General features: G+C 44.0%; 1 protein-coding gene across 8 annotated transcripts; it reads left to right on the top strand.

Moving 5' to 3' along the window:
- The first annotated feature begins 946 nt into the window (after positions 1–946).
- NFIL3 (nuclear factor, interleukin 3 regulated) lies at positions 947–14582 on the top strand. 8 transcript variants are annotated; one of them, XM_060408487.1, is made up of 4 exons: positions 4066–5322; positions 7836–7979; positions 8779–8985; positions 12715–14582. In XM_060408487.1, the coding sequence occupies exon 4, from the start codon at positions 12890–12892 to the stop codon at positions 14276–14278; it is 1389 nt and encodes a 462-aa protein (XP_060264470.1). In that variant the 5' UTR covers positions 4066–5322; positions 7836–7979; positions 8779–8985; positions 12715–12889; the 3' UTR covers positions 14279–14582. The 8 variants fall into 8 exon arrangements, with proteins under 8 accessions (XP_060264468.1, XP_042098266.1, XP_014948221.1 ...); XM_042242332.1 differs by lacking the exons at positions 4066–5322; positions 7836–7979 and adding an exon at positions 1479–1672; XM_060408489.1 differs by lacking the exon at positions 7836–7979.
- The last annotated feature ends 317 nt before the right edge of the window (positions 14583–14899 follow it).

The raw sequence follows: 14899 nt of genomic DNA, 5'->3' as shown, positions 1-14899 counted from the left end.
AGCAGAATTTCTATTGACGATGGAGGTTGGTGATGGTAACTGGAGGAAGGGGGGTGTTCACTCTACTCTTTGGTGTTTAGTTCGGATTTTTATTTTTCTAAAAAGTGAGTTTTTATCATAGGAAAAAATAAGTGGGCATTCGTGAAAGGCATTTAGCCTAACTCCCACATAGTCCAAACAGACCAGGAGACCCTTCTGCACCTGCCACATTCTCTGTTTGGGCAAGTCTGTGCATCACCATCAGGAATATGGCTCCCTTCGCAAAGGCAGGCACTGCTGCTCTATGTGTAAATGAGCCCTGTGTATGTCACGTGTCTTTTCAGTATGTAGCTCCATGGCTTAACTCGTTGCGAGGTGCCCTTTCTCCTATCACTTTATGTCTCTTACGTAGCCAGAGAATTTGGGGGGAAGAGCCAACCACAACCACTTAGAGGCAGAAAGCCAGACTTGCTCCTAGCTTCAAGATCAAGGAGACCGTGAACGGCCGTCTCAAGCCCCAGCAGCAAACGCCAGCGGGCGTATCAGCTGGGCGCACCGGGCCCGGGAAACCGCATCCCGGGCAGCCACTCTCGGCGTGGCCAGGGGGATTGGGGGAGTGGCAGATGGACCTCCGCCAGCTTGGTTTCCCAGTCATATTATGGAAAAACTTCGCAGCCGTCATCTTCGTCCTAATTGTGTAGTGAACGACATTTATTCGTGCGTTGCGCTTCCCCACCTAGCCAACCCCTCGCTCCCGGCCGTCGCGCTCTCAGTGGAGACGCGCGCGGAGCATTGTAACCGCTGCCTACGCAGCAACCCTGGGCTCTGATCCGCTGCCTGGCCCTCTCCCCTCCGCGGCCCGCCCGGAGTCCTGGCCGCTAGCCAGCACCCCCCGCCTTCCCTCTCGCCCACCTCCAGGAGGAGGGGTCCTCCAGGAGTGTGCGCGGAGGAGGCGGCGGAGGTCCCTGCCACGCCCCGGCCGAAGAGGCCTGCGGCTCTCAGCCCCGGTACTCGGTCAGCAACAGGTAGCTAGGCCGGCGTGCGGGGAAACAAAACGCGCCTTGGCGAGCGAGCAAGGGTCGCTGGGCTCAGGGAGGCACCTCGGTGACCGAGAGGGTGAAGACAGCGGTGAGGGGAACCGGACGGCGAGGCGGAGGTCTCCGGCCCCTTCCCAGGCTCGCCCCAACCGAGGCGGCCTCGCCGGCCGTTGCGCAACCCTGGAGCAGGGCGCGGGGCGCGGAGCGCTGGTCCTCCCGGTACTCAAGCGACGGTGGTGACCACGGCCGGGAAGGGACGCGGGCCGGGTGCTGGTGGCGCTGCCGGGAGGAGGAGTGGGCGGGGGCGGAGTGGGGCGGGGCATCGGAGAGCCCGCCCCCGCCGTCTGCGGCCATTGGCGGCGGGCTGGGGGCGGGTGCCGGCGCGGCGATTGGGGCTGGGGCCGCCCGTCACGGCGGGGCTGGCGGGTGGCGACGTAGCGCCGCGCTCGGAACTGACCTACTAACACACATCTCCCGGCGCGGCCACGGCGCCCGCGGACCAGGCGCGCCGCCTGCCTCCCGCGCCGCACCCTCACCGCCGCCTGCCGCCCCGGAGGCCCGGCCGAACCCCGGTCTCCGAACGCCGTCGGCTCGGCTCCTGGCCCCCGTTCTTTCTTCCCGCCGCCCCGACTCGCCAGCCGGAGAGCAGGATCACGGTAAGCGCTCCGCCCACCGCTGGCCGGGGCCCGGCGCCCGGCTCCCCGCGGGCTCCTGAGGCGCGCGGCCGGCGGGCGCTGGGCGCGGGGCGGGCTGTGCGTGGGGCCCGGCTGTGCGCTGGGCTGGCCCGCGGCTGCGAGTGTGCGCGGGGCATTCATTACATAAACTTTTGCTGCCTTGTCAGGAGGGGACTCGCCACCTTAAGGTGGCTGCTTTGATTGCAGCACCCTCGCTCCGGCACGTAGTCCGGGCTGGCTTGCGCTCCCCCCGCTGCTGTTGCATAATGTCTCCTGATTTCAGGAAAATTGATGTTTTGGTAGAGAAGAGCGCCGGGGAGGCTGAGCCATCTCGTGGGGAAGGGCTGCGCTCTCTCCTTTCTGGTCCCTTCAGTGGGACTGGCAGCGGAGGAGAGGAAGGGGGCTGAGTAGTGGGGAATAGTCTTGATTTTCTCGTTGAGAAAGAGCGTCGGTAGCGTGAACGGTGACGGCATTCAGAGAATGCCTGCGCTGCGTTTGTTTGTGTCCGGGGCTGAGTCTGCACAGACGTTTTCCACCCTGTTTGTCGTCAGCGTGTTTTACCAGCGCTCGGGGAGGTTGTGGGATTTGTCCTTGCATACATTGCATAATCTGCCCACGGTGAAATACTGGCAAGGATTAAGGGTTAATGTGGGAATGTGCGCGTACGTGGGCAATGATTTGGTAATTGTAGTGCAGCGTTGGATATTAGATCATTATTTGCCTGTATATTACGTCCCAAACGAAAAGGATGTGTCTTTTTTTGTTTTTTAACACTCCTACAAAACAGAAAAGGAAGAATTCCTCGGGTTGCATTCTGATCTTGGATACTACCCGAGCTCGTCCCTTTGGTGTTCTGAACTATTCTTTTTAAATCTGGGACAAACCATTGTGACGTTCACCTCCCCACCTTCCTAATTTTAATGCATTCCGTTCGATCAGCCCTTTTTTTCACCTTATTGTCATTGCTTTTTCAGACACGACAAGACAGCACATAATAGTTTCCTGGAAATGTTGCATTATGTAACTGACGAATTTGCTGGCAGTGAGCATAGGAAGAGGGAGCTAATTACGTGATTTTATAATCTTGCTACAAAGAAAGTAGGACAATCTCAGCCTTTAAAATGTCACTGTAACAGTTTTTTAAAAGGATATTTTAAACAAGCAAGTAGACAACTGGGTAAGCATTGAGTTTGCTCATGTTGCCGAATGTGCGTCTTTTGCCCTAAATGAAATGTGCGTTCTTCTAAATTTAGCCCTAACTATCGCATTTTAACAATTGTGGCCTCACAGCGCTATTTCTGGTGTTTTCTCCAGGGCTGTGTGCAAATACAAGTTCAAGGCCATTTGCTGTAGTTTTAACTCCACGCCTTCCGAGAGACCTTTGATAAGATTGTATTTTTAGGAAGGCATTTCGCAGAGCCCGGTGATTTGCTGGATGCTGACTCCCATTTATCTTTTTAAAGGACACTTTAGGAAAGTGCTGTTCCCTGAGAACAGCAGGGGATGACCGAGTGTCATCTTTTGGTCTTGGCTTTTGTAAATAACAGCGAATGAGGCCACAGTATTATTTCACATTTTTTTTTTCGTCCAGACCAGATATGATTTATGGGAAACAGATATAGGTTAGTAGATTGTATTTTTTTAATGGATGTCCCAGTTTTATTCATGTGAGAATTATGTGACTATGTAATATACTCAGATTTCTAATTTATTCCTGGACTCTCATGTAGTGTGTGTGTGAATATGTGTGTACGATGGTGTGTATATGCCAGATCGTTTCCCCCTAATGTAATAGTAAAATAATTAAAGAGCAGGGTTGTGGAGGGTTTTTCAGGGGCGGGGAGCTGGCAGAGAAGGGGACAAAGATTACGGAGATTCACCTCTGGAACAAATTTATTGCCCCAAGTAATTGAAGTCGCTTTCCTAGAAGCTAATATTGCTCCAGGGCCCCAGTGTCAGACCCCCGACCTACTCAGGAGCTCTGGTTGGGAGCCCTGGGCCTGAAGGGGCCGCGTAGCGCCACCTTCCGATCGCGACCTTAGGGGTGCTCCCTTCCTCCCAGCGCGTTCCTCCCAACTGCGGCCCCTTCGGGTCTGAGGGTGGGGGGGGGGGGGGGGGGGGGGGGGGGGGGGGGGGGCGGGCGCGGACCTCGGTCAACGGCAGGGAGCGCCCTTGGGCGGCGCTTGGACCGGGGCTGCAAGGCGGCCTGCGCTCCTCCTTCTCGCCCCCTCCCCACATTCCTTTGTTCTGGCGCGGGGGTCTAGGCTGCACTGAGGCCCCGCTGCGCCGCCCACCCGGCGGGGGCGGGCCCGGGGGGGGCGTGGCGCGGGGGACGGGCGGGGGCCGCCGAGGGACCGTCCGCTGCCGGGGAGTGCAGTGCTCCCTAGGTTCCCTTGCGCGGAAAGAGGGAAAGGGGAAGGGAGGAGGGAGAGAGAAGAGGGCAGCTGGAGCTGGGGGAGCGGAGCCGGGCGAGCTGGAGGGACCCAGGGCGAGGCTGCTCCGCGCCGGCCCCCTGAGCGCTTCAGCGCCGCGGCCCGGGCTGCTCCAGGGGCCTGCCTTCTTGCTCTTTTTGCGCGCTGAGCCCCTGAGCACCACCGACACCTTTGTTCGAGAAAGCGTCGTTGTGTGTCCGAGAGGAGCGCTTCCGATTCTTGTAAAATGAAAAAGACCTAAGAAAACCACCAAATGTCAACAGACCACAAAAATTGGGGGTGGGGGTGGGGGTCGCTTTAGTATTGATAATGACAAGGAGGACCCCAACTTGACTGTCGAGTCAAGTGTGTGTATATATATATATATATGTATATATATATATATATATATATAGTGTCGGTATATATATATTTTGAACATTAGTTATGTGGCTAGAGTAGAGAGAACTCGAATCCCCCCGAGTTAAATATTTTTAAAAATCACAACACTTGTGTGGATGGGATACCGCTGTCCTGCTGAGTAAGACTACGGTACTTTCATCCTGGCAATAAGTCTTCTGAGACTGTGCTCATGCAATAAATGGCGGTAAATTCAGGGCAGCGTCACAGTTCTCTAAAAGCCATCAGCGAAAAGTGTATTGTTTAAAAAGTTGGCTTCTATGGGATCAAATCCTACACCCCCGTCCCTAATGGTTTTTCTTGAGTTTCAGGCAGGTCAGTAGCTAGGAAACAGTGAAGTGCTACCTAGGAATACAGGCTCTGGGCTCAGAAGAGCTGGGTCCCAGGCCCCAGTCTTGGGCACTGCCCTGATAGGCCTCCGAGGTAAACTGAGGGAATAAAACCTGTTTATTTAGCTGGAGAGTTGTGGGGAGCTCAGTAAATGCTTCCTGTCTAAGTGACTTAAGTGACCGGGAAGCAGATATGTGTGTGTGTGTGTATTTTAATATTCATCTTTATTTTTCACTAAGTCTCTGCAATAAGGGTTGAAGTTTGAACTAAGCCTAAAGTTAAAGATTCTTCTTGAAATACTGTGCTTTTGTTGTTGTTGTTCTAGTATTGATTAATTTTTCTCTCAAAACTACTTGGTATTTCATTTAATGGTAATTTTAGTTTGAAGGAAATTCTTGACAGGATTGCAGAACCTCATACTTCCCAAGTCATTGGATTAATGTTTGGGGGAACTGTTTAAAGGAGAGAGAGGTGAGTTGATGGTAGCATTAATGGCGTAAAAAGGGCCAAACAGCTGTCTTTTACCAGTTCCCTTGACTTCTTTTGATGGTTTTCCTGGGCCTGGATAATCTCTGGATCTAAAATTCCAGTCTGAAATCACAGGCTGGTTAGACCTCACAGATTAGCTATCCTGGGAGGGAGTGTGTGCATCCTTTATGGTTAAAACCCTAGGATATGCCCCATGAAACTGTCAGTGGTTGACCGATTAACGTAGAATTAAATTTCATTTGGTTTATCCTTGTAACATAGAACAGTGCTTCACTAAGAATTGCAAGAGGCAAAAATTAGGCCTGGAACTAATCATAATCGTTGCCTTGATGCTGCTTATTCTTCAGAAATGAGATGATAAGCTAGTATTTACTAAACATGGACCCTGCCTGTGCCAGGCACTGTGTTGACTGTTCTATTATCATCCCCAGTTTAGACTTAAGAAAGTGGACCTTAGGAGAAATTGATTAGCAGTCCAGGCCAGGAACCTGAAAAATGGGTTTGTGGGGGAGGCGAGGGGGTGAGGGGGGGGGGGGGGGGGGGGTGGGGGCCTCTGTCTCTTCCCTGAATATGAGTGCAAGCTCACTGGAGTTTTTGAAACAATTTCCTTTTCTGTGTTAAAGACTTATCTTTGCTAAGTGCAATTATAACATCACTGTGATGCAACAACCTGAAAATTAAAACCCTTTGTTTGGGCCCTTTCCCATGTTGAGCAATATGCTTGACTCACCAGCTGAGTGGATATTTCTAGTTGACCTTGCTTTGGTCCATAGAGTCAGTTCCGAGACGTGAATGTGATTGCAGCATAGAATGGAAAAGGTACAGTCATATTGCCGAGGCTTTATTTTTACCCAAGTAAAATCACACATACTTCATTATTTCCATTGTAATCCAGATGGCATTGATGCTGTTCAGAGTTGTTTATTTTTAATTTGTATTAAGGAATGAGAGCACACTTGGGATTCAATTCAAAATATGACAGAAACAATGTAATTGAAGTTTCCTTTAATATTCATTTCTTGTTTTTGTAAGGTATGCCTGTATTTCACAGGGTTAACACATTGTTTGATATCCTGTTATTTTTCTAAATTACATTTGAGTTGATTTTTATCCAGATTGGACTTGTGTGAGAATGTCGAAAGACATTGACCTTTGATCACAGACATTACATAAGAGCTTTTCAGTTTCAAAATGAAGTTATATTACCACCACCCCAATTATCTCTCAAATTTCATTACAAATAACTTTCTTGCAGTTAAAAAAACAGTTTCTCATATGGTTTTAATTAGAGTATGCTAGCTTGTTTTTATGATAAGAAAGTGTAGTAGAGATTTACTAGATACCTTTCATAATAATCTGTGCTTTGAGCATTCATTTTCTTTGGAAGCAGAATGGTGTTTATAAGCCTTTTAGTTCTCAGAACATGGTGTCTTTTATTAATTAACTTTCTAGGGATCTAAAACTGGAATTAAGTAGCCTTCAAATAAACACTAAAAATAAACATTTAAAATAATCTGTTCTGCTCATGAGGCACATAGCAAATGACATGTGTAATCGTCTGTTCACTGGGAAAGAAAGTGAACAAGAAATTAAAAAGTCAAGCTGAGGAAAACTGGAATGACTCCTCAATTTAATTAGGAACATTCAGAACCTTGCCCTTTCATACCCTTTTCTCACCCAGCCCCGCACGCGCCCTGTTTTCCCCATCATTGCCACATGTTGCATGTATTCTGGCATTACTTACCTGTTGCAGAAATTTCCTATAACTGGGTTACTTCATGATTATTGGTGTCCCTTAGGATTTCAGATTAGTTGCTAGTTAATGAGAAGTTATCTTTTTGAAAGTTTCAAGAAAGCAGATGGTCCCCATTTTGAAGTGACTGCACATGTTTTTGTTGCTGTTAATGTATTAGTATTTCATCACCCCCACCCTTCTAGTTCCCCTCCCTCAAGCCTTGAAGTTGTTTGGTTGTGTTAGCATGTATGCATTTACCCCCAGTAGTCTTCAGAATATTTCCATTAAGAGCTCGGTTACAAATAGTGGACTCTTTTTATTAAAAAAAAAAAAAAAAAGGTTATACTATACTATTTCGTATTTCAATCCCATAAATTATATCAGTGCTATAGTAAAATGCAATATTGTCATTGTACTTATTAAGTTTAAATCTAATTTTCAAGTAGCCCTTTGTTGAAGATGAGAGAGCACGGAATTTGAAGTATTTTCATTTATCATAAACTTTCTCTGGTTTTGACACATTCATTTACAGAAGTACCTGAATAGAAAATGTTGGTCAGTTTGTTGCTATTATAGGATAGATTTTGGCAGAGTGTGAGAATCTGTTTATGTGTGTATTCATATCTTGATCAAGTATACATTTCTCTCTGACTTCAGGGTTGAAGTCTATGTTACTAGAGACAGAATTATATTATTAATGGCAGGCATTTATGAGGGTTAACATAGTTTTCTTAATTGAAAAAAACATTTTATTTTTCAGCCTGATTAGAAGATCCTTGTGCAACTTCAGTGTTTCCTTAGTTTTTTCATCCCTCATCCCCAGATTTTATTTTCATCCAGGAAAAGAGAGTAAAGCATTTTATTGAAACAATCACGTCATGGATTTTACCCACAGGAAGAAAATGTAGGTTAATATTTGCTAGTATTACTAGTTTAAAGAACTGTGAATTGATTCATTAACTTTATCTTTTTTCACTAAAATGGCACTTATCTCAAGACTAAGCCGTTGTCTTCCTAGTGGAGAGGTAGTTTAACATAAAAGATTTTTTTTCTTTAATGGTATCTATATCTCTGAGAGTGTAAATAGTACATTCAGAGAGTAGAGGAAAAATGAGGTAATTCTGTTAAAATATTTCCAAATCATTGGGCATACCAAATAGTATTTCATCTTGTACTGACAGAATGTTAAAATCAGAGTATAGAGTAGAAGCAATTTGCAGTCTCTTTAAAGAGATAATAAAATTTTTTCATAGTAGGTTTTAATGTCTAAGCTATTAGTCAGATTTTAGATGCTTGAAACAAAATGTTTCTTTTCTTGTTTTGAAATAAGTTTAAATTGTCCACTAGTATTTCCCTGAGAGATGTGTTGGAGGCCAGGGAAGATAAAGGGTCTGTTACTGTAAACATAAGTCATAAGGTCCCTCCTCAAAAAGAAGCTAGGGCTAGAATTTGTGTTGTAAAGCTTTATTTGTTTAGAGAATTTTCTAAACCAAATTTAATCTTAATTAAAAACAATATTTAGGTCATCTGACTTCAGTAGAATTTTAAATCTGGGCTTACGAAACAACTCCTGGCTAAATCTTGTGATGTACTATGAAAAAGCATTAATTAGCAATGGCACGTCCGTGTTAGGTGTGGGAAAATGTGTCATTGGAATGTGATGACTCCTGCTCTTAATTTCTCTTTTTATTTGTGTTTTTAAGAAGCAGCCATATTATCTAATGGGTGTAATGAAACCGATCGTGCTGAACACACCAGCATCATAGAATTGGCGTTTAATGTCACTCACCAGAAAGGAAACTAGCGGTGACTGATACAACACAGCATTAGTGGTGATCTGAAAACTTGAGGCAGAGGTGAAATGACTGTTAAATTAATCATAAGGGAAAACACTGGAATCTGAAATAAAGGTATTAGTTGAACATAAATACTGATGTTTTTAGAAAGCACTGCAATCCACCTTTGCATGCTCTTTAAATTTATTGTTGAGGCACAGATAGATCTCTCCCCTCAACATCTCTGCCTTCTAGTGCTGCATGATCTTGGGGAAGTCGCTCAGTCTTCTTTGTTTTAACTGTACCCTTTCCCCATGTTGAAAACTGATATATTTTGGGTTTGTGGGGAAAAAAAATCGCAGATGACAATGCCAACAGCTGTGACTTTTCTTTTCTTCTCATTTATTTTAGCATATAGGACTGCCAGGAGATTAAAATTTTAGAGAGAGATGAAAATTTAGAATGCTTTCTCAATTCACTAAATAATCACAGGATATAAAACAACTCTGAGGAAGATGGAGAAAAGTTCCAGATCGTACTTTTATTGTCTGAAAGAAGTTCTGGCAACATCTAATAGTGCTTTGCTGCCCCCAAATCACTTAGTAAATGGGTATATATTACACAGAAATGAGAAGAACAGAACTGAGAATCTTAGCTCTTCCACCTAACTAGCTGTGTGACACTGGGCAAGTTGCTTAACTTCTCCCAGCCTTAGTTTTCTCATCTGAAAGTGGTTATTATTATGAGAGCAGTGAAATAATGACAGGCCAGGCTCAGGGTGCCTGTTGCATAGTCAGTATTGAGTAAATGGCACCTGTAATGATTGTTTTTATTGTCACCATACCAAGAAAAAATCCACGTGGCTAGAAACAACGTGGTACGTACACTGACTCCCCATGTTGGCAACGTTCCTGCCACACCCGCGCGTGAGTACAGTGCTCATCTGTATTCATGAGCCTGCCTCTCACCAAAGACTAAGGGGTCCCTTGATTCTTGGGAGTTTGATTCTTCTTTCCATCTTTATCTGCCCCAAGTCTGGCTCAGTGCCAGATATACAGTAGGTGCTCCATATCTGTTGCATAAGACAAGTAATGAATAAGAGAAGTTCTCTCTTAATAAGTAAAACAAACTTTTTTATAATTTATGTAATAATATCAAATTTAAAAGAATGTATCAGCAAGTTTTTGTTACAAAGCTCTCTTACAGAAGGCAAATAAGTGTCAGTCAAATGACGAGCACCTAAGAGGTTCAGTTTGTTGCTAGGATACAAATATATTAATTTGCTCCCTGAACTAATCGGTATTCTAGTTGGGCATACAAAACAAACATGTAGGAAGATAAACATTGTACAAAATCAGCACCTCTCTCTATAGTATCTTGAACTGCTAATAAATTCTTTTCAACACAGCAAAGTTATTTGATAAATATTATAGAAAATACCCTTATGTAGTATGTGGTGATTTGCTGGTGGAATCATAGAGGCAGTTACTATGTGCAGATGAGGGAAGAATCCAGATTCTAGTATACCTAGTGAAATTGAAATTGGAAGAAGATTAACTGAAAAGAAATGAGATTTTTCTGCAGGTTTTGAACATACCAAACAAAGTTATAGAGATGAAAAAGTGGACATACAGTACTTAGACACATAGAAGTGGGTTAAGAGATTTTAGAATAAGTGAGATATTTTTGTTAAACAGAAGTAGGATTATTTTCTCTATGTGGTGTGGCAAGGGCTGCCTGCCTGCCCTCACTCACACTAGACTCAGCGTGATTCTTTGGAACAAGAGATTGAAATCAGAGTCTCAACTCACTCAACATAGGTTTGAAATGATGAAACGGATATGAAATGATGAAAGAACAAAAAGTTTAGAAAGAGTAATACAGACAAAATGGTGGGGCATTTCAAAAGCGTAACTGTAACAATTCATAGGTTAGATGAAATGTAGAAGGAATTTAATTTTTTTCCAAGGAAAGGATAAATTTAAAAATGCATGGAAGAGAAAGATTGTCAAGTGAAAACAATACTTAGAATCATAGTGTACAAGGAAATAAATAGTAGTACCTGGGGGTACAGTGGAGATTTGAAATGCATCTTGGAAAACTTCAATATAGTTACCTTCCTGGAGTTGGAATTTTTACTCTTGCTTCAGCATTCATTTGATTTTAGTGGGGAGGACTTAACAGATTTAAGAAATACAAATTATTGACAGAAGAAAATAATCCATCCAGTATGTAGACGGAAAAGGAGTTTTCATGTCAGACCAAGAAATGTTAAGTGCAAATATAGGAAGTAGTGTTGTTTACTAAAGTGATAACTAGGAAGCTCCCTTTCTCACACCATCACTGCCTGCTGTGGCAGACTTGTTGCCTTCATTTCCCACTAAAAGATATTATCAAAGACAAACAGAAGCTCAGTATTCATAACCATTAAGTTTTGCTGAATTGCAACTCACTGTTTGCATTGGCTCAGTTTGATGGACGAAAATGTGGCATTAAACCTTATCCTTGATGATCCTGAAGTGATTACATCATTCCTTCTATTCCTTCTTGAAAAGACACAAGAAGCTGGCAGGCTTTTCCAACTGATAAAATTAAACTTCATTAGTCAATATAAAACTATGCACAAGAAAGAAATAGGGACATGAAAACATTAAATCTTTCTAATGGGGCAGAGAGAGTGCTATATACAGATAGTGCTGAATAAACAGTTTTTTACCATATCTCCTTCATGAAAGTATAACCTACTGGAAAACGAGGCAGAGAAACCCTGTCCAGAAACACAGATCCGAAACCACCATGAAAAGATTGTTATTGGAGCCTAATATGGATTTATTATCTCCTGTCAGGCCAAATTCAGATTATAAATTTGTCATCAGTGGAAAAGGAAGCTAGTTGATAGTCCTGTTTTCGAGTTCTTATATCTTGTTTGAAACTAATTGGTAAAATGGAAAGAAATTCTTTCCATAATTAAATGCTCTCAGTTTAAAATAATTTTAAGTTTCAAGAAGGCACTGTACTTAAAAAAAAAATCCCTTTGAATAGCAACCATTTGTTTTAGTCTGAAACTACTATATCAGTGAAATCTATTATGACAGAATTATCGGGATCAAAAAAGGCATTGTAGATGCTACAACTTTAAGTGAATGTTTGATAAATGAATTTGAGGGAACCAGGGGGGAGTAAAGCATTTTCTCCTAGCACAAATGTGTCAAAGAGACAGCTTTATTGAGAAGAGTCCTTTTCAGGTGTGCTGAGTCACTTGGCAGAATGACCGTGACATAAACCACATAAGAATTAAACAACTACAACTCAGTTGTTTGTGTGACTTTTATTTTTGTTTCTGTGGAAATAAAAATCTAGCTCCATTTCTGTTTTCCATATAATTACAGAATCTGTCTACTGACATTAAAAGGTTTTCTTGGAAAAGTTCCTTTTATGAGGTGAACTGGTTTGCTTGGCAGTCATATAAATGCTATCTAAAGGTATTCAGAAGCCCCACAAGATGCAAGTACTATTTAAAAATGTACTAACCAGAGGCGATCTGTCATTTCCTTCCTGTAATGTCCTATCCCCACATGCCCCACCCCACTGTTTTTTCTCCTGAAACACAGCCGCCTTCTATTTCTCCCCAGGGCAGATCTGTTCTTTTTTCTCACTCCCCTGGACCACATATTCCCCTGCTGACAGTTCTCAGTGGGGACTTGTCCTTTACAGTATAGGTATTTGGGTACTTACTTTCTTTTCAAACTTGTAAACTCTTTGAAGGACAGAACTATTGCCCCTCAATGCTTCATGTAGTTTCTTGTACACAGCTGGTAATAAATATTTACCAAATAGATAACTATTTCTCTTCGTGTATTGCAGGTCATCTAGAAGACCCCTACTTCATTCAGCAAGAGGAGCGGGAGAGATTTATTCTGGATGGTAGAACAAAAGGAAGAATATTGATGGATTTTAAACTGCAGTTTTTAAAGCACTTGAGAATACTGAGGAAATAACTTCTTCTCCTGCACTGCATATATACGTTAAGGTGCAGCTGATGCAGCTGAGAAAAATGCAGAGCATCAAGAAGGAGCAGGCATCTCTTGATGCTGGTACCAGTGTGGACAAGATGATGGTGCTTAATTCTGCCTTGACCGAAGTCTCCGAAGACTTGACGACAGGGGAAGAACTCCTTCTCAGTGAAGGAAGTGTGGGGAAAAACAAGTCCTCAGCATGTCGGAGGAAACGGGAATTCATTCCCGACGAGAAGAAAGATGCCATGTATTGGGAAAAGCGGCGGAAAAATAACGAAGCTGCCAAGAGGTCCCGGGAGAAACGTCGACTGAATGACCTGGTTTTGGAGAACAAACTCATTGCACTGGGAGAAGAAAACGCCACTTTAAAAGCTGAACTGCTTTCCCTAAAATTAAAGTTTGGTTTAATTAGCTCAACAGCCTACGCCCAGGAGATTCAGAAACTCAGTAATTCTACAGCTGTGTACTTTCAAGACTACCAGACTTCCAAATCCACTGTGAGCGCCTTTGTGGATGAGCATGAGCCCTCGATGGTGGCCAGCAGTTGCATTTCTGTCATCAAGCACTCTCCTCAGAGTTCTCTGTCTGATGTTTCAGAAGTATCCTCGCTAGAACATTCACAGGAGGGCCCTGTGCAGAGTGGCTGCAGAAGCCCAGAAAGCAAGTTCCAGGTCATCAAGCAAGAGCCAATGGAACTGGAGAGCTATGCCAGGGAACCCAGAGATGACCGGGGTGCCTACCGAGGGGCCGTGTATCAGAACTACATGGGGAATTCCTTTCCCGGATACTCGCACTCTCCCCCTCTGCTGCAGGTCAACCGGTCCTCCAGTAACTCTCCGAGGACATCGGAAACTGATGAAGGTGCAGTAGGAAAGTCATCCGATGGAGAAGATGAGCAGCAGGTTCCCAAGGGCCCGATCCACTCTCCCGTCGAACTTCAGCGTGTCCACGCCACAGTGGTTAAAGTTCCAGAAGTGAATTCCTCTGCCTTGCCACACAAGCTTCGGATTAAAGGCAAAGCCATGCAGATAAAAGTGGAAGCCTTCGATCATGAGTTTGAGGGCACACAAAAACTTTCCTCTCCTGTTGACATGACGTCGAAGAGACATTTCGAACTCGAGAAGCATACCACCCCCAACCTGGTACATTCTTCTCTCACTCCCTTTTCAGTCCAAGTGACTAACATTCAAGATTGGTCTCTCAAATCTGAACACTGGCATCAAAAAGAACTTAATGGCAAAATTCAGAGTAGTTTCAAAACTGGAGTGGTGGAAGTGAAAGACAGTGGTTACAAAGTCTCTGACCCAGAGAATTTGTTTCTGAAGCAGGGGATAGCAAACTTGTCTGCAGAGGTGGTCTCACTTAAAAGACTTATAGCCACACACCAAATCTCTGCTTCAGACTCTGGGTAAAATTACTACTGAACAAGCTCTGGGCCTTTAGAGATGTCATTTGCAATAGATGAGTACGTTTTGTATTAGGCTGAATTTTCACTGGACCTGTGATGTCATTTCACTGTATAACATTCACATGTTGTCTGTTGGGTGTCTTTTTGTGCACAAATTATTATGAAGATTAGACTGTGTTATCACTCTGCCTTGTGTATAGTCAAATAGTCCATCGCAAAGGCTGTATATATTGAACGTTATTTTTGTTGTTCTATTATAAAGTGTGTAAGTTACCAGTTTCAATAAAGGATTGGTGACAAACACAGAACTTTTGCTCCATTGCACTTAGTTTTATGGGAAAGAAAGCAATTTAAATAACAAAGTGGATACTGTATTAAGATACTCTGCATTTTACTTATTTGGAAGAGTTTTCTCCCACCTGTAGTAAATGAAAGTCACTCTTTGTGACCCCATGGACTGTAGCCTAACAAGCTCCTCTGTCAGTGGAATTCTCCAGGCCAGAACATTGAAGTGGGTAGCCGTTCCCTTCAGGGGATCGTCCCAACCCAGGGATCGAACCCAGGTCTTCCACACTGCAGGTGGATTCTTTACTGTCTGAGGGAAAACTAAAACATAAGTTCAACA

Source organism: Ovis aries, chromosome 2 (genome assembly GCF_016772045.2).
Source record: "Ovis aries strain OAR_USU_Benz2616 breed Rambouillet chromosome 2, ARS-UI_Ramb_v3.0, whole genome shotgun sequence".
Lineage (NCBI taxonomy): Eukaryota > Metazoa > Chordata > Mammalia > Artiodactyla > Bovidae > Ovis > Ovis aries.
This window is presented reverse-complemented; position numbering and strand designations above follow the sequence as displayed.